The sequence below is a fragment of the Stenella coeruleoalba genome (genome assembly GCF_951394435.1).
Source record: "Stenella coeruleoalba genome assembly, chromosome: 12".
Lineage (NCBI taxonomy): Eukaryota > Metazoa > Chordata > Mammalia > Artiodactyla > Delphinidae > Stenella > Stenella coeruleoalba.
Genome location: NC_137158.1, coordinates 65,597,439 through 65,621,878, shown reverse-complemented (window position 1 = coordinate 65,621,878; position 24,440 = coordinate 65,597,439). Strand labels below are relative to the sequence as shown.

The window sequence follows — 24,440 nt, the reverse complement described above, 5'->3', positions numbered from 1 at the left end:
TAAATGTCAAGTCCTCAGGGAAGGCTTCCCTGAGCCCCTGGACTAGGTGAGGTCCCAGTTACTTTTCCTTTGTCACTTAGCATCACCGTAGCTATTTCTTTGATATCTATTGGGTTGGCCATGCCTGCCCTTGGGTGGTGGAAAATAAAGGATAATGCATGCACATGGATGTGACATCACTACATGAGTGCAGGATGATTTCCCTTGTGTGATTCTTATTATTATATGGCTTGTGGCCAATGAAGCAGTAGGGTCCTGAGGAAGGAGTAAGAGACTTTTTCTGGAACCAGCATGGCAGATCCAAGTCACGTGGCTGGTAAAAAGCGATTTTTGCAACAATGTAGGTAACACTATAAGGCGATGTTAGTGGGTTGTTTTGGGGTGGTATTTCTGGGGTACTGCCAGAATCCTCTCACCTTCCCAACAGGCTGACCGTTCCTGCTCCCCAAACACTTCCCCGTGGGACGCTACTCTAGCCCACTGAGCCCTGCCTACTTCACGCCGTCTCATATTCTTTGCCGAAACCTGTATCCTTTACACTTGATGTGCACTGAAGTGTAACCTAAGCACTATTTTTGTGTTTCCTTCCTTGCTGACCCTCAAATTTAGTCCTTTTTTGGACTCATTCACCATTTAAAGTCTTTCTCTTCCACTGGACTGGAAGCCCCATAAACAAAAGGTATGGCAGCCGTCTTGTTTGCTGCTCTGTCCCCAGCATCTGGTATGGTGCTTGTAACTTAGCAGGGGGTAAATAGATATGTGTACATTAGAATAAAGAATGTAAAAAAAAAGTTGAAAAACAGGAAGAGAAAATCACTGCTTGTATTAATTTCCTGTTCATTATAACAAATTACCACCAACTTAGTGGCTTAAAACAGTACAAATGTATTCTCTCAGAGTTTTGGAGATCACAAGTCTGAAATCAGTTTCACGGGGCTACAGTCAGGGTGTTGGCAGGGCTGGTTTTTTCCTGCAAGCTCTAAGGGGAGAACTTGTTTTCTTGTCTCGTTCAGGGCCTAGTAGCTGTCTCTATTCCTCAGCTCAGGTCCCCTTTATCTTCAAAACCAGAAGCATAGGATCTTCAAGTCTCTCCATCTCTCCCATCATCACATCATTTTCTCTTCCGACTCTGATGTCTCTTGCGTCCCTTATAAGGACCATTGTGACTATGTTGAGCTCCAGTGATGCAGGATAATCTCCCCAACACAAATTCTTAATCACATCTGCAAAGTCCCTTTGCTGTACAAGATAACACTCATAGGTTCCAGGGATTAGGGCCTGGACATCTTTGGAGACAATTATCCAGTCTACCACAGTGCTCTAACTTCTGAGACATGCAAAACACCCCCACTTATTTCCAGCGGTGCTACGTTGTACCGTCAGATATCCAGTGAGGTGCATGAACATCCCTCTTGTTCCATTTCAGGCCAAGTTTTAGTCTACTAAAATATGAACTTCAGAGGGTAGGGGTCTCTTACACTCTGTTTCGTGTGGAATCCCACTCACCCAGAACTATGCTTGCTATACAGCAGACCCTCGGTAAATATTTGTTGAATGCTGCATGCATAGACTTCAGCTTTTGTCATCCATCATTTACTTCCTCTTCTTTAGATAAAATAACCTCAGTTCCTATTTGGTGGTCCATGTGCTTCTACAGGAGCTGACTTCATTCCTGACTCCAAAAAGCACATGGTCAAAGCTAATGAAATTCATGTGGGTCAATCCCGTGGCCACAGCCACTGGCAGGAGGGGGCATGGACCCAAACTGGTCCAGAGGGAAACCAAACAGAATTCTTTTCTTCTGGACACAAATGAGGAAGCATAATAATGACGCCATGACTGCTGAAGGCAGAGCAGAGGGCCAGAAAGAAACAAGTCGTTTCATTGCTGAATCTCTGGATCGAGCTTCAGCTACAGCCAAACCTACCTATGGGTTTTCCAATTACATGAGAGTCAAATATTTCTTTTATTATTTGTGTCAAGTTTAAGGTTACTTATAATGAAACATTCTAAAACCACTAAGAAGTATTGCAAGTGAAACATGAAGAATCTACAGAAACAGAACAAATAATTTTGTTTTGCTAATAGAGAATAGGAGGGATGGGACACTCATACCATCTGTGTTCCAGCCTCCAAGAAGGAGTAGGTGAAAAGGTGGAAGAAGCCTTGGGGCCTTTAGGTCACCCAGGCCTTGTGTCTTACCCTTGGCTGGATACCAAATCACCATGGGAACTTAGTAAAAACAGCTTCCTCAGCCCCATCCCAGGTGTTTTGAGCCAAAATGTCTATGGGTGAGGCTCATAGTTCATGTTTTTAACAAACTCCAAGTGACTCTAACGGGTTCACCCTCCTCAACATTGGTGAACTTGACGGCCCACTGGTAGAAGAGGCAGCCTAGCAGATGCTGATGCCAAAGTACAAAGTGTTGAATACATGTATGGTGTCCTTAGGAGAATGTATAATCCTATTTGAAGCCCTGAATTAATTAAATACTTAGACTCGGCATGAGGGTCTGATGCGCTCTCTCCTATGTGTAAAGGACATCAGTTTGACTGCTAAATGCTTTTTGTTTTTCCAAACCTGGCTGGTTCTCTGCTAGATTCTGGAGAGTTGGTATAACAAGAGAAGTGACAACTAGATACATGGACTATTATGGACCATTTTTAAACCTATTTATCTTCCTTTCACTTTCCTTAAATAAGGGAACTCAGGATAGCTCCAGGGTTAGTGAATTCAAGAACTCAGTGTCACTAATGGCCAAGGATTTTCTATATTTTCACTTTGCCTGCTCAGTAATTTGCTTTGGTCCCTCCAACTTGTTCCCTGAGGTGGTTCCCAAATGACTGACTGTTGTGAGCAGAGATCTGCACACAACAGAGATCACAGGCTATAGGGCAGAAGAGGGCATGTCCTTCCCTCTAGTTCCTTTTTAGGTCCCTTTGAGAGTGAAGAAAACTCTCCCAGAAACTCTAGCAGCCACTCTCTTGTGTTTCCTTGGGCCGAATTAATATCTACATGCCCTTTCTAAACCAGACGCATAAAAGAGGATGGAATGACCATGATTCTGTCCAACCCTGACTCACTCTTTGGGGGTCAGTGTGACCCACCACCCCTGAAGCACATGATACCTGAGGGAAAAAAAGGGTTTTGTCAGGAAGATGGAGAGGAATTGGGGAATGGCATGGGTGTGTGGGTGTGTGATGGACAGTGTCTAGCCCACTAAACAGGAATTGGTGCAAGAAGAGGAAGGATCTCTAGCCACCCAAGCTTCTTTCTGATCTACCCAACCCTTAAAGACGCCTGCCCTTTCCCTTCCCTTCAGAGCACTTACTTATCTCAGTCCTTGCTTCCTTACACTTGAGATACTACATGGGGATATTTCATAAATGGATAAAAGTAGTTTTAATATCTGGTAGTACAACTCTTACTAATTTTTTTCTTTATATTTAAATTTTTCGTAGCTGTTGTAGTCCATTTTCTTTTCCAGATTAGCTTTAGAATCCGTTTCTCAAAGTCCATAAGAAAATGCCATTTTGGGATTTGTACCAAGATTGAATTGAATTGAAAGATTAATGTGGAGAGAATTGGCATCTTGAAACATAGCATATCTATCTATTTTTTTCCTACTACCCTTTAATACAAATTTCTAATTTCCTTCATAAGGGTCTTGCACTTATCTTTTTAGTTTTATGCAACACACATAAGGAAGCAGAGCTGAGAGAAGGAAGAGAGTGAGTGAGCCCTGGTAACATTGAGTCTAAGGATCTAGCGCAGCCTAAAGTAGACAAATCTTAAGTCAATAAATTCCCTTTTCTTCTTAGGCTGGTTTGAATTCCATTTCTGTTATTTGCACTTGAAAGCATTCTGACCATGACATCAAAAGAATACATAGAGAGGGTAGGACAAAAGATGACAGGCAGTCACCGGGCACTTACTCTGTATGTAATTAGAGCATCCTCCTTCTGCTTCTAAGACTTGCTAGCCGTTTAGGTCTCACAGGGAGCTACGTCTACTCTCATTCTGCCTCAACCCTCCTGAAAATTTCCTAAAGAGATTTAAAAAGACAGAATGGAGACAAATGGTCTCTTAAAACCTTGTCTCCATTTTCCAGTGAACTATCTGTGGATTTGACCCTTCGCAGAGGGTAAAGGATACTTGGTAGATCTGGAAGCTAACATCATGTCCTTTATGAATGGCTGGTAGTGTCATCAGGGCTGCTACACTTGGGAAGTTGTGCAATGAACAAGTTTAGGAGGTGCCGTTCACACAGGTGATAGAGTGAAATAGCGTCGCCTGGAGGTGTGCGATATGGCAGCCTTGGGTACTATTACTATGCATAATTCCTTTTGGAATTGCTTTATAGAGGTCTTGAATTAATTAAATAATGAAAAGTCTTCAATGAAGCAAAGTATTAGTAATATCCTGTATTCTAAAACTTGTAATATCTTGAAAAAAATCCTTCCTCTGAGAGAACTACCAAAGGAAAGCTTTGTTCTGAGTACCTTTTTATCATCATCGTCATTAGGAGTGGTTTACACATCTTCATTCATTCAAACAAGCATTTATTGAGTGGCTACTATGAACCTCGTATTGTTTTAAGTGCTAGGGACAGAAAGAGTTACCAGAAAAAGTCCCTGCCCTCATGGAGCTACCTTCTTGTGGAATAGGCAGATGGTAAATGAACAAGCAAGTACTATGGTGTATAACATAATGGCAAGTGGAGCTACCATACTGTAAAGAGAAGTGAAACATTACAGAGGGAGAGTAGCAACACTTATAAAACCGGAAGTGAGGACTTCAAGTGCAGGGGCTTTGCCTAATGTAAGCTGGTGACCGTCCTACCACCCACTCTCCCTCTGTCCCCACCTCCACCCAGTAAAACAGCTTCGGGGTTTGGCTTCTCCTTTCAAACTCCAGGATTTCCTTTCTTAGCTTCATCCACCCCTAAAAGCCACCCAACAGCAAATGCTAATATTATATGTGGTTGCCCACGACCATCTGATCTATGTGAAAGGACAGAAATATGTCCAGAATATGGGGCTGAGGGGAGGGAAGAGTCAGGATGACCCACGTTTCCAGACCTGTCTTGGATATTTAGAAAACAGTGGGTCTCTGAATACTCCCCTCTCCCCTCCACCACCTCCACACAGAAATGTCCTTCTTTCACATGGACGTCAGTAACTCAGCGTGATGTAGCTGTTCTATATTTAAGGTTAATCTAGAAGTGTGTTGTCTCTGAAAAATTTATGTACCAGATTTCCTCAGAAATTACAATCGAGATAAACATCCTCAACTGAGCCCTCTCAGGGGCTGCAGGGAAGACGGGGTGGGTGTACTGCGGCGAGAGTGCGGGACGGCGGTGTTCCCTCTTAACTATACATGGGTTGGTATGTTTTTTGGTACATTTTTCTGCCCTCCAACCCCCGTTCCAGGTGACTCTGATGGAGACAAGCAACAAGAGCTAATCCTTGTTCGGTGGTGATCTCCCTCTCCCTACATACACACACACACACACACACACACACACACACACACACACACACACACACTCCATCCGTGTCTTAGGACTGCAGTTACATGAATCATGAATGTTGCTCCACCCACCAGGAAAAGCTACAAGTTTGAACAGCTCCAGCCCCATAATGAAAGGCCTTTGTAGGAGGCATTACCTCTTGCTGAACAGAAGCAGTTTGAAACCGGTCCCACCAGTGTGACTAGGAGACTGATTCAATCTTCTCATAGGTTTCTTCAAGTGTGGCAGACACAAACAGCCCAGTTTCCTTTCAGGAGTCACAGGAAAGGTCAGCCTACTCAAGTGGCAGCGGGACAACACCACTGGAAACCGTCAGACGTGTGGACAGATAAGCATAATGTACAGGGAAAATGCCACCATAGAGGTTTGTAAAAACGATGGGGGTGAAGGATGAGCAGGAAAGGCTTCCCAGTGGAGGTGACATTTAAGTTGAAGTGAGAGGGAGAACTTGCCAGAGGGAAGGTTTAAGAAGATGAACCTTTGAAAAATGTCTTAAATATTATAAAACTCCATTTAAGAAAATTTCCAAAGTCTTAACAATATGGAATATTTATTAGCGTAGAAAAGAAAAATCTTAGATATTTGAATATATCTCATAGAGATTAAGAAGAAACTTTTAATGAAAACTGTGACAACATATTTCTGACTGGTGCTTCAATATCCTGTTTAAGCTTTATAACTGCCTGAATTAAAACAAAGTTATTCAGAAATTATAAAACAAAGCATCTAAAACAATGGCTTCTCTGTCTGAAAAGCAAGGTATTGCACAAATATAGCTGAGCTTACATGCAAAGATTTCAGGCATTCGAATAATGCTAAATTCTTTCTTTTATTCACAAGCTTATTCATAGTTATGGGGGAACAGGGACTAGAGGAGTAAATATAATTCAGAAAAAACACTTAATAATTAAAAGTTGATGGCAGTGCTACCATTTGATCCAGCAATTCCATTTCTAGTTATATACCTAAAAGAAGTAAAGCATCCATATAGAAAGACTTATACACAGTTGTTCATAGCAGCATTACTTACAGTAGCCAAAATGTGGAAACGACCCAGATGTCCATCAACTGATGAGTGGATAGATAAAATGTGGCCTATCCACACTGTGGAATATTATTTGGCAATAAAAAGGAAAGTCTTGATATATGCTATAAAACAGGTGAACTAAAGGCCACATATTGTATGATTCCATTTATATGAAAAGTCTGGAATAGGCAAATTTATAGAGAAATAAAATAGATTAGTGGTTGTGCAGGGCTGGAATTGAGGGGGGATTGGAATGGGGAGTGATTGCTAATAGATAGGGGGTTTCTTTTGTGGGTGATGAAAATGTTCTAAACTTAAATTGTGGTGGTGGTTGCACAACTCTGTGAATGTACTAAAACCAGGGGTCCCCAACCCCTGGGTCATCAACCGGTACCAGTCCACGGCCTGTTAGGAAGCAGGCCGCACAGCAGGAGGTGAGCGGAGGGCAAGTGAGCGAAGCTTCATCTGCCGCTCCCCATTGCTCCCCATTGCTCACATTACTGCCTGAAACACCACCACCCCAACCCTGGAAAAACTGTCTTCCACGAAACCGGTCCCTGGTGCCAAAAAGCTTGGGGACCCCTGCTAAAACCATTGAACTGTGTCCTTTAAATGCATGAATTTTATGTATGTGAATTACATCTCAATAAAGATACTTTAAAATTTTATTGCATTAACTTTAGGCTAAAAATGAAAATAAGTTGGGCTTTTAGATTGGGTTAAAATCAAGCACAGCTCAAACTGGATTAGACCATCTGCACATGGTGTCTTCAGCTGTCAGTAAGAGGGAAGAAATGGCTGACCAAAAGAGATGGCAGGAAGTCATGTAAGAAAGACTTCATCCAGACTGTGGGGAATGACCTGATTGATGTTCAACAACAAAAACCACCACTACAAATTAAAGATCCTGGTTTCAGGATGCCAAACCCAGAGACCAGAAATTGACATACAACTTCCCCCGAAATTAGTAGCCCAGAACATGTAATAACAGCTTCATGGGACTATGAAATACATATAACTCTGCAGAAACACAGCTGCTGTCAAACAAAGCAGCGTAATTTCACTTAACAGGTTAGTTCCATATCCTTCTCCCACAGAAAGAAGAATTCAGGTGCCAGACAGTGAATGAAGTTTCCAGTGAAAAAATGTCAGGCCTACTGTTGATGAGCCTCAAAATATACCACAAGATCACTAATGACCTCCAGTGGTTACAACTAAAATTGCTCGGTTTGTGATACATGAGACTAGAACAGGATGGCCCACAAAGCAATTATGGATAAAGGGTTTGGTCTCTTATTTTCTTATCTTGAAAGCTGCAAAATTGAAGTCAAAGGAAGTCTACCCAATGACTACCATAAAAATCTCCCTTCCTCCTGATTTTTTTTTTTTAATATACGTTTATTTATTTTTGGCTGCGTTGGGTCTTTGTTGCTGTGCGCGGGCTTTTCTCTAGTTGCGGTGAGCAAGGGCTACTCTTCAATGCGGTGCGCGGGTTTCTCATTGCGGTGGCTTCTCTTGTTGCAGAGCACAGGCTCTAGGCACGCGGGCTTCAGTAGTTGTGGCACGTGGGCTCAGTAGCTGTGGCTTGCGGGCTGTAGAGTGCAGGCTCGGTAGTTGTGGCGCACGGGCTTAGTTGCTCTGCGGCATGTGGAATCTTCCCGGACCAGGGCTCAAACCCGTGTTCCCTGCATTGGCAGCCAGATTCTTAACCACTGCTCCACCAGGGAAGTCCCCTCCTGATTTTTAAGCATTGACTGAAGAGCCTCTTTGTCTGTGGCCTGTCTTTGCAGCCTCTTTTGACATGCCTGGAAGATGGCTGTCTCCCTCCAGTGACTTGGTGACTCCATCAGGGATAATCCACTAGGAGCCCCACGGATGCAGAGAAAGCGGACGATGGAGAAGGTGCGTTCGTAGGTAGGAGAGATGAAATGACTGTGTGAAAGTGTAAGAAAGACTGAGAGAAGCAGGTATTGTAAACTAAAATTACCCAATTTGGTCTTGCACAACTCTTGACACTTTTTGGTGAATATCTAAGTAGTTTGAGGGTTAGCCTGTCCCCCAAGCACCACCACCAGGTTGTAGTGAAAGCAGCCCCAAATGAGGCCCTACCTGGAGTTTCACTGAACAAACTTTAGTAAATAAGCCCAAACCACTTCATACAGCCTCCTCTGTAGGCCTGACAAAATCCCAGCTCTCTGCCCTTTGGGTGAAAGATTCATTCAACTGAGAAAGAACAATGTCCCATAAACAGGATTCTATTACTATCCTTTTTGTTGACCTCAGGCTACCAGAAAACCCCCAGTCAGACAGGGCCATGTTTTGGAGATGAAACCATCCTTAATAAGCACCAACTGGCCTGGCTGGATTCTTCAGACAGGTCCAGGCATGCCAGAGGGCTCTCTGGAATATTTTGGTCAGTCCACATATCCTGAATACCTTTAATTTCACCAAAGACAGGCCATTTCTAGCATTCAACCAGCATGTTAACAAGCCACTAGTTGCTCTGATAATAACTAATATCTAATATTTGCTATGCTAATTAGCAAAGTGTCTGGTAATAACTAAAACACTGTGACCTTTCCAATACAGTGCTAGCTAATCACCCCTAGAGTACTAACTCTTGATCAGAACACTAGCTGCCCCTGGGTGTAATTTCAACTAACACTTTCACATGTCACACCAGCCATGCTGGAGTATTTTGAAATAAATTACAGAGATAATAGGACGCAAGGGAAAGAATAAGAAGAACCAGGACTTAACGGCAATCAGTGACCACTGCCATATGAGTCTTACCCATATTCCTAAATGCTGCTGCCACTGTCATTTCTCAGATATTTTTTGGATCCATTCATTCATGTAACAAATATTTCGGAGTACCTACTTCAAATATCTTATCTGTCTGAGAGTTCCAAGGAGAATTTAATATACTAAGAGAATGTTAAAAATTCATTGGCTGGGGCTTCCCTGGTGGCTCAGTGGTTGAGAGTCCGCCTGCCGATGCAGGGGACACGGGTTCGTGCCCTGGTCTGGGAAGATCACACATGCCGCGGAGCGGCTGGGCCTGTGAGCCATGGCTGCTGAGCCTGTGCGTCCAGAGCCTGTGCTCTGCAACGGGAGGGGCTGCAACAGTGAGAGGCCCTCGTACCACACACACACAAAAAAAATCAGTTGCTTTTTTTCTGTAGAAAAAAAGAAACTCTTAAAAGTTATATGAACATTTTATGATATTTTATTTTCTTTAAGATAATTACATCATTAGGGTACATTTACCTTAATTGTAATTTAGTGCATCATAAAAAAATCGTGAATAAGAATTCTTGATGTTGCTTGTTAGTCCAGAGGTCAAATCAATGACTTATAAGAGCAACTCTTTCCTGAAAGAGCGATAAGGGAGAGAAAATGACATTTTCCTTTACAGTTCAATAGGTTCTTAGTTGCTAAGCAATCCATAGGCAACCTAACAACCTCACAGCTAATACTTGCATTGCACGTTACAGTTCACAAAGCACTTTCACATATGTAGTAAGGGTCTCTCCCTTCAGCTTAAACTCCTTTTATCTAGGGATGCAGGCAAGCCCAGGCTTGTTGGGTGGGCCGATGGGAAAGGCTGGCAGGGATGTAATTGCAGAGGGGCTCAAGGAGGGCCCAAAGAGGTAATGGATCCTCACTATTGTTTCCACCTAAGCTAATGTGGTCCGGGAAACAGATCCCAAACATTTCATCTTGAAAACACATACTGGCTACTTGCTTAATTGTGAAAACAGGGCCATGTGAAGTAGTCCTACCTCTTCATAGCATCCACCAAAAGGAAAGTTAGTAAATTTTGCTGAAGAGCCATTGTTAGGAGTGTCTCCATGAAAGACATACACCAGGACCAGCGTCCCCCCAAACCAGGACTTCAGTCCAGCTTGGCTCAGAGGACATATATAAACCCACTGTCTTTATTACTAGTCAGGCTTTGGTCCCAGCCCATCTGGTCTCCGTCCCTTGTGAATGCGCCTGGACCACGCAGGAGCTCTGAGGACCCAGGCAGCCCCCTTTTCCATGAAGGTCTGGCAGAGCTGCCTGGGCCATTCCAGTGACTACTTCCTGCGTTATCTTTCAAAGGAGGGGCATCCCCTGGCCCCAGGGAACCATGCAGTTGGCACAAGAGGGAAGAGAGAATGAAAGAAACACATATCAACACTCTCCACACCAAAATATCACCAAAGCACCTTCTCTTGTCTCCTCCCCCTTACAGCAACCAGGGTGTGTCCTGGAGGTTTCTGTTTCACCTCTGGAGGTGCTGACAGGGCAAAAGTGGGAGCAGCTCTTGCACCTCCCATAAGATTGGAGTCGTGGGCTGGGGTGAGGAGAGACTGTCTTTGGGGTAGGTTTATTTTTGTTTAAAGTGACTCAAAAACTAAGTTCTTTACAAGTATTTATTTTATTTTAAATATGGCAACATGAGACCCAATATATCACAGTAAAATTCACCTTAGAAAGCTTGTCTTATTCTAGAGTATGTGACTCACCTGTCAATTTAATGACTTGTTGCTAAAAGGTGTCCAGGCACTGAATCTTGTGTGGAAGCTCTCCATTTCCAAGCTTTCCCTGGGAGAATTCCCAGCTGACATCTCAGCAAATTATTTTCGTCCACACCTAGAACATCCAGTATATTAATGTTGTCCATATAGGAATAATAGAATTACAGCAATTCATTTACATATATTTGCTTATATAGATACAATTAGAGCAATTCATATATATATATCCATACAAATATACACAGAGAGTTCATGAACTCTAAATCATTGCGATTATTCTCTCCTCAACTACCTGGACCCAAATGTGAATCCAAACCAGAGCTGTTTTTTACTTTGCTGGCAAAATGACTCAGAAATTGGAATGATTCTTTATCAGCCATAAATACTGAATTTTTCTTTCTCTGGAAAGCAAGAATCTGAATGGCTCAAAGAGGGCGCCCCCACTCCCACCCCAGTGCCTAGCTTTTGAGGACATAAGTCAAAAAGGATATAGAAGAAAAAGTTAGGCTAATATATTAATGATTTATTGCTGCATAGCAAATTACCCTAAAACTTAACAGCTCAAAACAACAAACTCTTCTTATTATCTCAAGTTCCTGAGGGTCGGGAATCCAGGCACAATCTAGTAGGGTACAGTATTGTTAGTCTACTAGGGCTGCCATTACAAAACACCACAGACTGGGCAGCCTGAACAACAGAAATTTGTTTTCTCACAGTTCTGGAGGCCGAAAGTCCAAGATCAGCATGTTGTTTCTGGTGAGGCCTCGCTTCCTACCGTGCAGGCAGCAGTCTTCCTGCTGTGTTCTCACAAGGCCTTCATTCTGAGCACACACGGGGTGGGGTGCAGGAGGCGCTCTGGTATCTCTTCTTCTTCTTCTTATAAGGATACCAGTCCTATTGGATTAAGGCCCCCAACCCTATAACCTCATTTAACTTTTATTACTTCTTTATAGGCTCCACCTCCAAATGTAGTCACATCGGGGGTGGGGGCTTCAACATATGGATCTAGGGGTGGGGGGACACAATTCAGTACATACCAGGTACCTCTCCTTCAAAATCTCCCATAGGCTGCAATCATTGTGTTGGCCAGGACTCCAGCCCCATCTGAAGGATCTGAAGCTCATTCATGTGGCTGTGACCAGGATTCAGTTGTTCGTGGACTGTTGGGTGGAGGAATCCTTTGCTTTCCTTGCCAGATGGGCTTCTCCATAGGGCAGTTCACATGGCAGCTGGCTTCCATCAGAGGAAGCAAATGAAAAAGCAAGAGAGGGCACACAAGAGGGAAGCCACAGTCTCTTTGTAACCTAACCTCAGAATTGGTATCCCATCACTTTTGCTCTGTTCTATTAGGTAAAAGCGAGTCACTACGTCTGGCCCATACTCCAGGGGAGAGGATTACACAAGAGCGCAGATAGTAATACAATCTACCACGGTTCACCTTTTGGATCAGTTCCCTTCCTTTCCCACATGCAGAACACGCTCATCCACGCCTTAAAGCAGACAACCCCAAAGTTCGATCTCATCAGTATTTTGAGCTTAGATCCCAGGAGATAGAAATGATTCATAACAGCCTCTACAGACCCAGATATACCTACTCTTGATCTCGAGAACTCTGAACTAAAAAGAGAAGCTATCTGGTACCAGCTCCTACACACAATATATATAATGGTAGAACAGGAAAAGGATAACTACAATAAATATTCCCATTTGTAAAGGAGAAGAACGATATATAAAAGAGTTAATCCGTAGCAGTTCTGAGATCCTGCTGTAGAAGGCTGGAACCCAGTTATCATTTTTAGTCTCAAACAATCACATTCTCTTTTATACTGTGTAGGTAACGCCTTTGACAAAATGGCTTTCTCAATATCTATCTCAAGTTATTTGATTCCAGGCAGTGCTATGTGCCACAATTGTTTAGAGACTTGTCTCTCTCTCTCTCTCTCAATTTAATTGCAAGTAGTTTGAGCCTATCAGACTTTCCTTAGGAAGAGCCAAACCCTAAGTCTCCCCTCTTTGAGATATTTTCCCAGCGTGAAAGTATTTGCTGGGTACCACCTTATTCCATTCAGAGATCCTAACAATGGTGTGACAACCATACTCTTCCTGACTTGGTCTTTGCCGCTAGGCAGAGTTTTAAGCAGACTTTTTTGCTCAAAGGACTTCTCTGTTGCTTCTTAACTAGTTGAACATGTGAATCAGTTGCACCTTCCAAGCTTGCAAAACCCTGAGTTTTTTGGTTGTCTCTGATTTCCTTTTCATTCCTGCTTGCAAACCAGCCAAATATTTTCTGAGCTCCTTTAATTCTTGTAGTACCTTGGCAAATGCAGCCAGTAGAAATGAACACATTCTAATAACAGTCATTTTCTACCTCTTTGTATAAAGTACAAGCTCATTAGGTATGTAATATGCCTTTTAAGCTATTCTAGACTATACTTTTATACATTTTTTTGGTAACATGGATTGCTGACTGTCCAAGTCTCCAATAACAGTTTCATGCTGCCAGACTGGATGTTAATGTCACATAATTTGGAATGTATTGATGTTGGTATGGCAGCACCTTACTCCTGGAACCAATATTTGTATCTACCAAACATTTAAGGAAGAAATAACAAACTTATTCCAGAGAATAGAAAAAGTGGTAATTATTTCCAGGTCCTTCTATGAAGTCAGCATAACCTTAACACCAAAACCCAACAAGAACCTTATAAGAGAGGAATATTATAGGTTTATTACCATAAACATAGGTCCAAAAATCCTAGTCAAAATATTAGAACACCAAACCCAGCAATGTATTAAAAATGTTAATATATCACCAGCAAGTTGGAATGTAAATTTGATTTGATATTACAAAATCAATGCACTTCTCATCATTAATAAAACAAAGGAGAAAATCATGAAAATCTCAGTAGATACAAAAAGTGCATTTGATAAGATTCAACTCCCATTCATAACAAAAAAAATCTTACCAACCTAGAACTAGAAGAAACTTCCTAATCCAAATTAGGACATATTATAAGAAACTAGCAAACATTAAACTTAATAGTAAAATGTTGAAACTTTCCTTATAATTGCCACTACTATCTTTATTCAATATTGTTCTGGAATTCTCTCCAATGTAATAAAGCAAGAAAATTAAATTATAATCATTGAAAAGGAAAAAACTGTCATTATTTATTAGTGGCATAATTATATGTAGAAAATACTGAAGAATTTACAGGTAAATTGTCAGATTTAACGCATGTTTAGGAAGGTTGCTATACACAAGGTCAACATAAAAAAATCTGTATTTCTGTATACTAAAAACAAATTTTTATTAAAAAACAGTATGTCATTTATAATAACTTTTAAAAATCCAATTTAAATCAGAGGTACAAATGTTCCACATAGAATACTAAAAATTTTATCAAGAGAAATTTTTAAAGATCTAAGTAACAGTAATGTCTATATAGATGTTTAGTTGTACCAAATTAATCTATTAATCAAAACCCAGCAGTGGGGTGAGGTGTTTGTGTGCACGTGTGTGTGTGTGTGTGTGTGTGTGTGTGTGTGTTTGACAAACTAATTATGAAATGTGTATGAAAATGCAAAGGGTCAAGAACAGCAAAGACAACTTTAAAAAGAATAAAGTAATAAGACTTACTCTACATGGTATCAGGACTTATTTACTATAAAGTTAGTGTAAATAGAGCATGAGATATTGGCATAAGAATAGACAAATAAACCAGTTGAGTCCAGAAACAGACTCGCAAATATATCTCACTAGATTTATGACACTAGTGGCACTGCAGAATAGTAGGAACGGAAGATTCTAGTCAGCAACACATGGAGTAGAACCACTGCATTCCGTTGGGCCCAGCTGATCCTCAGAATCATAACAGTAAAAGATTGTTTTAAGCCACTAGAGTTTGGAGCATTTTGTCATTCAGCAATAAAAACTGATAGAAAAAATTCATACCTGGAAGTAGAGTATTGCCATAACATAGCTTAAAGCATATGGCAATGATGTCGAAAAAGAGCAGCAAGTGGAAATTGGAAGGGTGGTGAGGAGACTGTCAGTGGAGCCTAGAAGAACAGTGAAGTTGCTAAGAAAGGCTAGAAAAAGGATCACCTGTGTTATGTAGCAGTGGAATGTTTAGTAACACTGTTGCCTGCATTAATGTGGACAATAGGAAATCTACCAAGGAATGTGCAGACCTGGCTAAAGAGATTCCAAGCAGGATATAGAAAGTTCTGACTGGCTTCTTAGCTGAATATGATACAATAAGAGAGACATGAACTGACCTGAAAATCTAGTTTTTTAGCAGAATCTAGCAGAAATAAAGAACATCTAGTACAGTATCTCCAGCCAGCAAAAAGTCTCAAAGTAATAAATGGCTTCATTTCAAAGACCTCCTTGATAAGGTCTTTGAAAGGTTTAAGGTGGTGTGTCTCATAGACCCTCTCATTTAGAAAATAAAAGAGTTCCTAAGAGTCTTAGAGACTTTGTCCCACAGCACCCTGATTCATATCCCAAGGCAGCCAGGGGCCTATCTCAAAGGGATTTGTGGATGCAGCCTTTGTTGAAGAGAATGGATTATAATAAGATACACAGAAAACCCACAAAATTGTCAAGAAGATTGTTCTGGTGAAAGCATGACCAGCTTGAAATAAAAGGGACTGAGAAGGCCTGAAATAGTCTCTGAGCCTCCAACTTTCTACAGGTAAGAAGCAGGCTGAGAAAGCTTTGCAACTGCAACCACAGATAATTTCTTATTGAGAAAGATGGGTGACGCAGAGGACAGAGCGAAGAGTCAGTAGTGCAGAGCCAAGAGAAGCTGAGATCAATGGATCAGGAGATTACTCCCAGGGAGTAGACCTGGACCATAATCAAGGAATCATCAGGACAACTGGTCTGGCTGAATTTCAGAATTGCTATGGACCAGAAACTGCCATGTGACTTGTTTCCCGCCTTTGTGAATAGGAAGGACTGCTGTGGTTACCCTTTTTGTGTTTCACTAGTGTAATCTAGGTGTCTGGGAGACAGCTAAACTCACAGGTCTCCAGTTCAAGAGCAGCGACAGACAAGGAGCCTCACTTGCAATTGGGCCTGATGCAGATCACGAGAGACTGGACTTCTAGACTGATACCATAATTGGATGAGACCTTGGGTGTCTTGGGATGGGGTAAATGCATTCTGCTTGTGAAAGGCATGTGAATTTTTGTGACCAGAGGAAGCAACGTGGTATACTGTCTGTACATATGGCCAGGAATGATTGCTCCCATCCAGTTCTCCCATCAAGAAGTGGGGTCTTATTGCCCTTCCTCCCCACAAATCTGTACTAGCACTGCCTTGTTATAACCAATAGGACGTTATGGAAGTGATGATATATGACTTCTGGTCCTGGGCTTTGAGACTTGCAGTTTCTCTTCCTGCACTCTTGAGATCTAGCTGCCGGGTAAATAAGCTCGGGCTAGATTACTGAGTGAGGTGAGACCACATGGAAAGACAGAGGTTGAACCAGCCCCCAACTATTTCAGCCACCCCAGTCAGAGCACCAGATGTGTGAATGAAGCCATCTCGGGTATTCCAGTTCCAGCTGAGCTCTCAGGTAAATGCAACCAAACGAATGACCCCAGCCTACAACAGCAAGTGGAACTGCCCGGATGAATTGTGAACCCACAGAATTGTGACAAACAATGATTCCTGTTTCAGCTTTGGGGATGGTCTGTTATCCAGCACAGACTGACAAAGTTGTGTGTTGGTGAGCATCCAGAACTCATATATAGCTGGTCAAAGTGTAGATTAGTATAAGTGCTTGAAAAACGGGCATTATTTCCTAAAGTTGAACATATGCATACACTTGACCCAACAGAAAAACATGCACGTGTGGACCAAATATATCCACAAGAATGTTCATAGCTGCTTTGGATAGCTCCAAACTGGATACAACCCAAGCATCCATCAACGGTTGAATAGATAAATATATTGTCATATATTCATGCAGTAGAATGCTACAGCTCAATGAGCAGGCTGCTGCTACACACAACAGTATGCATGAATCACACACCTAAGACATTAAACAAGGGAAGCTGGAAACAAAGTAAAACATTTTGCATGGTTTTTTTTTTTTTTTCCTTTGTTGCGGAAAGCGGGCCTCTCACTGTTGTGGCCTCTCCTGTTGTGAAGCACAGGCTCCGGACGCGCAGGCTCAGCGGCCATGGCTCACGGGCCCAGCCGCTCCACGGCATGTGGGATCTTCCCGGCGGCATGTGGGATCTTCGCGGACCGGGGCACGAACCCGTGTCCCCTGCATCGGCAGGCCGACTCTCAACCACTGCGCCACCAGGGAAGCCCCTTGCATGGTTTTATTTATACAAAGTTCTACGCCCTAGTGGTTGAAGTCAGGATAGTGGTTACCTTTGGGGAGGAAAGAGAAGGTAATGACTAGAAGGGATATGAGAGGGGATTCTGGGGTGCTGGTATTGACCTAGGGGTGGGAGCCTGGGTGAGTTCACTTTGTAATTCATCGAGTATTACACTTATAACATGCATATTTTTCTATATCTTCTATTTTGATTAAGAAGTTTTTAAACAACATCAAATACTACTAAGTACCTAGAAAAAGTAAAAGTACAACTTTATAAGGATAGAAAACTTTACTGAAAAACAATTTTTAGAGACCTAAATCAATGGAGAGAAATGTTTAGAGGTATGTATTAGAGATTCAGAAAAATGAAGAGACTAATTCCCTCAAATTGATCTACAGATTCAATGCAATCCCAAAAAAATCCCAAAGTGATATTGTATGTGTGTAACTTGAAAAGCTGATTCTAAAATATTTATGGAAATTTACAAGGCTAAAGTAGTCCAGACAGTCTGGAAGAGCAAGAGAGGGAGATGTGTTTCTAGATATCAAGACTTATTATAGGAGAGGAGGGATAAATTGGGAGTTTGGGATTAACATATACACATTAACTGAATCACTTTGCAATACACCTGAAACTAACACAGCTTTGTAGATCAACTGTACTTCAATAAAAACAAACAAAAAAACAAGGATATATTGTATAGCACAGGGAATTACAGCCATCCTTGTAATAAATTTTAATGGAGTATAATCTGTAAAACTATTGAATCACTATGCTATATACATGAAACTAATATAATATTGTAAATCAACTATACTTTAATAAACAATTAATGTAGAAAAACTTATTATAAAGCTGCACTAATAAGATGACATGGTATTAGCATGGGGACAAATAACTAATCAGGGGAGCAGAAGAGAAGGGTCCAAAATAGAGAGACTCATGTATACATGGGCACTTCTTAGATTTCAAATCAAAGAGGAAGAGAGAGAATTTTCCATTTATAGAAAACAGAGTATCTATTTAAAAAAGAGAAAAGCAAGTGGACCACTTTCTCACACTGTACCACACGTACATCAGTGTCTGGAGGCTTTTTACATATAAATTCAATTACACGTGGCTTGTGAGTGCCCAGAAGACAAAATTAAGAACAATGGATGAGGTCAGAGAGATGGATTTTGGCTCAGTCTAAGTGGGAAAACAATCACTTCAGCAGCATTAGCTGTCTTGGGAGGTTATGTCCATTACAGAAGATGTTAAAACACAATTGGATGACTGCTTCCACTGAAATTCTAGCTGAGATTCAAGCATCAGAAATGTCTAAGTTTCTAAGCAACCCTCTGTTGCTATAAATACCAAGAAGAGAGGGAACAATGTGAATTTCTTCAGCCTGGAGTAGCTGAAGAAATTTTATTGGCAAGTCAGAAGAATCTGAGAATAAGCCAAACGCTGGTGGTGCCTCTTCGCTTATTACACTTCAATGAGACAGAAGCACATTTTAAAAATGAATATCTCGGAAAGTCACGTACCATATTAGGAACAGTTTTAGAAATATTAAAGAAGGGCAGCATGACATGGTGAGCACCAAATTTGAATTCCTGCTCTGATCCCCCTAAATTGAAGCCTTAGGAACTTCACTGGTGGTCCAGTGGTTAAGACTCCATGCTTCCACTGCAGGGCGCATGGGTTGGATCCCTGGTCTGGGAACTAAGATCCCACATGCTGCACGGCCAAAAACAAACAAACAAAAAACCTCAACCTCCGCACCCCAAAATTAAAGCCTTACAAGTAATTTCATCTCTGAGCCTCAGTCTCCTCATGTGTGAAGCAAGGCAGTGATGTGTCCTGGCAAACTACAGTACAATAATGTTCAGATAAAAACCTCATGGCAATGTGGAAAATTAAATACCTCCCTCTGAATCAACATTAAATCAAAACAAATCCTTAGTTTCATAAGATGCCCAGCTGTTGTTATGTGAAATCTCTCCAAGAGCCAACATAAGGGATTTTTATTTAGCAACTTCTCAAAATTGGTATTATCCTCTGTGGTAAGGTATTACTGAGTTACAAAATGAGCAGAACATTACAGAAAGAATAGTTGCTATCTCTGCTGGTGGGCTTCAATATGTGAGTACAGCACATCATATACAGATATAAACATAGACACATACAAATTCCCACAGGATTACATTCATTCTCTTAAATGAATATGTTACTTTATTGACTAGTTATTTGATCCAGGGAGAGACGGCATGCTGGCAATCACTACTTCTTTAAATGGAATGATTTCTTTTCATAGTCCAGCATTTAAAATCTCCCCAGGGACTTCCTTGGTGGCACAGTGGTTAAGAATCCGCCTGCCAATGCAGGGGACATGGGTTCGATCCCTGGTCCAGGAAGATCCCACATGCCGAGGAGCAGCTAAGCCCGTGTGCCACAACTACTGAGCCTGCACTCTAGAGCCTGCCAGGCATAACTACTGAAGCCCGTGCACCTAGAGCCCGTGCTCCGCAACAAGAGAAGCCACCACAATGAGAAGCCCGTGCACCACAACGAAAAGTAGCCTCCACTCACCACAACTAGAGAAAGCCCACACGCAGCAACGAAGACCTAACGCAGCCAAAAATTTTAAAAATAAAAATAAAGTAATTAAAAAAAATTCTTTCAGCCTCTAAAAAATAAAACACAAAACTCTCCAAATAGTAGCTCCGTAAGCTATTAATAGGTATTTCCCAGAAAAGCAGCATCTGTGGTTAAATATGCCTGGAAATGATTGATTGAACAAAATTAAAACTTTTTTTGTAGGATGTTTTGCAAATTTAGTATATTGATGTTCAGTCAATCTCCAAGAGAAGGAGGTAATATGTAGCATATCTCTTGTTCATTGTTAAAGGAGCCTATCATGAAGTGTATTAGTTGTCTAGTGTGGGTATCATGGTGGGTATCTAGTGCTGTGTAACAAACAGTCCCAAAACGTAGTTGCTTTAAAAAAGCATTTATTCTCTCACAGTCAGGGGTCAAGCATGGCTTAACTAGGTCCTCTGGTTCAGGGTCTCTCACAACCCAAGTGTCAGCTGGGGCTTTTGTCATCCCAAAGCTGAACTGGGGAAGGATCCACTTCCAAGCTCGGGTAGAGGGTTGTCACACGATTCAGTTCCTCACAGACTGAGGAGAAAGGGCCTCAGTTCCTTGCAGGCTGGAGGCTCCCCTCCCAGGTGGGCTTCTGCACAGCTTAGCTCACAAAACGGCAGCTGGCTTCCACTCAGGTAAGCAAGCGAGAGGGCAAGAGAGGGCAGGCAAGATGGAAGCTAGAGCCTGTAACAAAATCTCAGAAGTGATATACCATTGCTTTTTGATTCGTCAGAGCAGGGGTCAGCAAACATGGCCAGCAGGCCATATTTGGCCCAATGCCCATTTTTGTAAATAGTTTTATTGAAAGACAGCTAATCATATTTATTTACATATTGCCTGCGGTTGCTTTTCAGTACAACAGCAGAATTGAGTAATTGGGAAAGAAACCACATGGCTCACAGAGCAAAAAATATTTCCTACCTGGCCCTTTACAGAAAAAGTTTGGCAAACCCTGCATTAGAAACAAGTCTAGCCTCCACTTGAGGGGAGGAGATTCAAAAGGGCATGAATACCAGGAAGCTGGGGTCGTTGGGAGTCATTTTAGAAGCTGCCTACCTTGTAGTGCCTGCCAACAGGTAGGGACTTGGCAAGTAGTTGCTGAGTGAATAAATGAATAATTGTTCACATCCACCAATTTTCTAAATTCAAGGGCTGAAAGAAAAGTTGCTAGCCAAGAAAAAGCCAAATTCCTTCACCGATTATTAGGATTTGACAACTGCATCACAACTGTAACAACTTATCAACTTGTGTGATCTTCTTATTAGTAATTTCCATCATTATGTCAAGTGAGTTAGATGGCAAAATAAGCTTAGGATTGAATTCATATGTAGATCGGACAGATTATTCTTTCACAACATCAGCAAATTGGAAGAAAGCGTACGTATTTGAGATGAGAATTCACTCTGGGGGCAAGAATATTTATTGTGAATTATGTTTACAATCGGACAGCTACAGTATCTTCTAATACCAAGAGAGACTCAAAACCTAAATGTACAAAATCAAATTCTCATCCATTGTTTTCATCTCTTCTCCATGTGCTTTCTCCAAAAGCCAAAATACTGTACCACAAAGTTCTTCCTTGATCATTTAGGATCTCTCTTGTTCTAGTACAAAGTAGCGAGTCATTCTTGGAAGAGGAAATGCCCCGCTGCTGCTGCTTTGCTTACAGCCTAGTTTTCCACTGAATTGAAACTCCAGTGTGGGTGACACAAACTGGAGAACTATTTCTTACCTCACTCTGTAAAACAAGGGCTCTAAATATTTCTAAAGTTTGGTGCAAAAAGGGAATAAAATAGGAGACCCCAATCTGTGGTTTTTCTCATGTTACTGGATCCAACAAACATATTAAGTAACTAAATCAAAGTGGGGAGGGGGACATGGAATAAAGGCTATGTTTAACATCCTACATTTTTTTGAGTAGCTACTCTGACTGGCACAGTGCTAGTAAGTCTCTTTCCCATACACGAGCTCATTTATTTCTCACATTCATCCTGGGAGTTTGATTACAGATGAAAAGAACAGGGTAAAGAAAATATTCCAAGGTCACACAGGTAGTAACTGGTATCAAGTTTAAAGGTTATACTGGATTTTTCCTAACATGTGAGTGTAACTTGAATTGGATGTATGACTGGTATGGGTTAATTTGGAAATATACTTTCTATCCCATGACTTATTATTCTTTATAACTGACATATCAACGAGAAACTCAGCAATCCACACTTGCACCTCCATGCTTAGGGAGAAAAAGGCGGGTGGGGGGTGGCGGGTGGTGCCTGTTGTGTGACAACCAAAGCCAGGTTAAGGGGTGAGAGGGCTGGACAGCTGCCAGTCCATACAGAGAGCTAAATCATCACTGGGATAAATCAAAACCCTGTTGTCATTAACTGTGTTTCCACAGGTGATTGGTTACACAGCTGGAGGAATGTAAATTACTCGGGTCCTACTCCACTGTGCAAGACACTGACTTGGAGTGGAAACTGGAAACAAAACATTGTTCCCTGGCACAGAGGTACCTACATTTGAGTACTTTGGCAATTCACATTGCAAGTCATACAATGATTCATTTATTTTCTAAAAGTTAATCCTTTAAATATGCCTCCTCAGAGGTTGTGTGGTTCTAAAGATTGCAGAAAAGAACTGGTATACAGGAAAAGTGAGTGTGATTTGTGAAAAAATAGAAATGAAAGATAATTCCAGTTAAGTAAAATGTCCTATATTCGGGGCATGTAAAAACATGCCATTTTGAACATAAACTGGTATATAATTTTTATTAAATGCACAAATAAATAATGAAAGTAATAGCATGTTTTGAGGCACAGGAGGAGTTTTGTGGCCAAAACTGGACATAATCAAATGCTGGATTTGCTCACAGATATAGAAGTTTAAAGCTATAACATAAAAATTATAACAAGAAGTGACTGTACTATTTAAATTCATTCAAGAAGAATAATCAATTATTGTTGTTCTAAAACTTCCAAGTTCCAACCCCTACTTTCTTTCACGTAAATAATGGTTTTTAGAGCACAATTTTTGAGGTTCCTATGATGCACAAATGTCAAGACGGGCCTGAAAACAATTACACAGGTTGTGCTGCACTTGAATGCGTGTGTTGTTAGGATATTCTGTTCTGATACATGGCGAGGCTGATTAATAAGCAGAGCATGGGTCCTTTTAAAAAGATAAAATATAAGTATCACGATTTTAACTAAGGTTTGATCTTATTGATCTATATATGACTATAACCCTATTCATCAAATCTTAGCATATTAACTATTCAGAGCTATAGTTCTAACCACTTACTGTATTCGCAGTAGATTCTTTGTATTTCTCTTTCACTACCTGCCCCCCGATCCCTCTCACTCCCCCCCGCCTCGTGACCCCACTTTTCGATCCGGAGGAAGAGGGTGAGAACTGCCCGAAGGAGGGAGGGAGTCGCTGTGAGCCAGCTCAGAATCCTATGAAGATCAGTGTTTTCCAAACTTCTCAGTAACTCAGTGACTTCATCCCTATCTCAAATGCGTGCTCTGCAGGAGATAAGAGTTTACTGGCCACAGCCCAATTCAAACCTGACCCTAGGCAGGGACAGTGGTGTTTCTCCCAAACGCCACTTCAGTGCTGTGGTTCTCCAAGGTCACCGAGGGGGAGCCCAGCGAGGGCGCTGCTTTGGGTCTTCCCGAGGCTGCACCGGGAACTAAACCGCCCGGGAGCTGGGCCCCCATGGCCCCAAGAAAAAGCTGTGCAGCCCGGAAGGCAAGCGCTTTACCTCCGGGAGGTGGCGGAGAGTCGCGGCTCCGAGCGTCTGCCTCCTCTTTGGACCGCATGGAGCTGCAAGAGCAGGACCCCGGACGCAGCCTGAGGGGGAGGGGCGGGGCCGGCAGCCTGCCGTCTCCATAGAGACCGACCACATGGCCCCGCCCTCCCCCCCCCCCCCCCCCCCCCCGCAGCTCCCGGCACCAGCACCCACACAGGGTTCCAGAGCGGCTGGAGGGACCACGTGACCGACGCCGCCTTCCCAGCTGGAAGGCCCAGAGGCCGGGCGGACCAAGCCCCGAGCGCCAGTGCCTGCTGGCCAACGCCCCCTCCTTAAGGGCTGCACTGGATTCCGGCCCGGCCCGGGCGGCGTTCCCGTTTCTTTGTCACCCTTCAGGGAGTCTGCGGTGGGATCCCGGACATCACTGTAGTTCCAGAAGCCCCTGAAGACACGGAGCAGTGGGGCCAGACCCCGACAGGAGACTTGGATACAGAAACCAACGTTTGCTTTCTCTCAAAGAAAGCCAGCAATTTTAAGGCTGTGTGATGGAAAAGGTGGGGTTTCTTATCTTCAGCAAATCCTCATAATATTTTAATACTTATTGCCAATTTTCACATTATACAG

General features: G+C 42.1%; 1 protein-coding gene across 1 annotated transcript in view; it reads right to left on the bottom strand.

Annotated features, from left to right (window-relative positions):
- ECT2L (epithelial cell transforming 2 like) overlaps positions 1-23,909 on the bottom strand; it is a 72,512-nt gene extending 48,603 nt beyond the window's left edge. Inside the window, 6 exon segments of the mRNA XM_079939614.1 lie at positions 9,831-9,850; positions 9,854-9,907; positions 9,911-9,943; positions 11,075-11,077; positions 11,081-11,201; positions 23,829-23,909. Of these exon segments, the coding sequence (XP_079795740.1) occupies positions 9,831-9,850; positions 9,854-9,907; positions 9,911-9,943; positions 11,075-11,077; positions 11,081-11,176 (206 nt within the window). The 5' untranslated portion in view covers positions 11,177-11,201; positions 23,829-23,909.
- Positions 23,910-24,440: the final 531 nt, after the last annotated feature.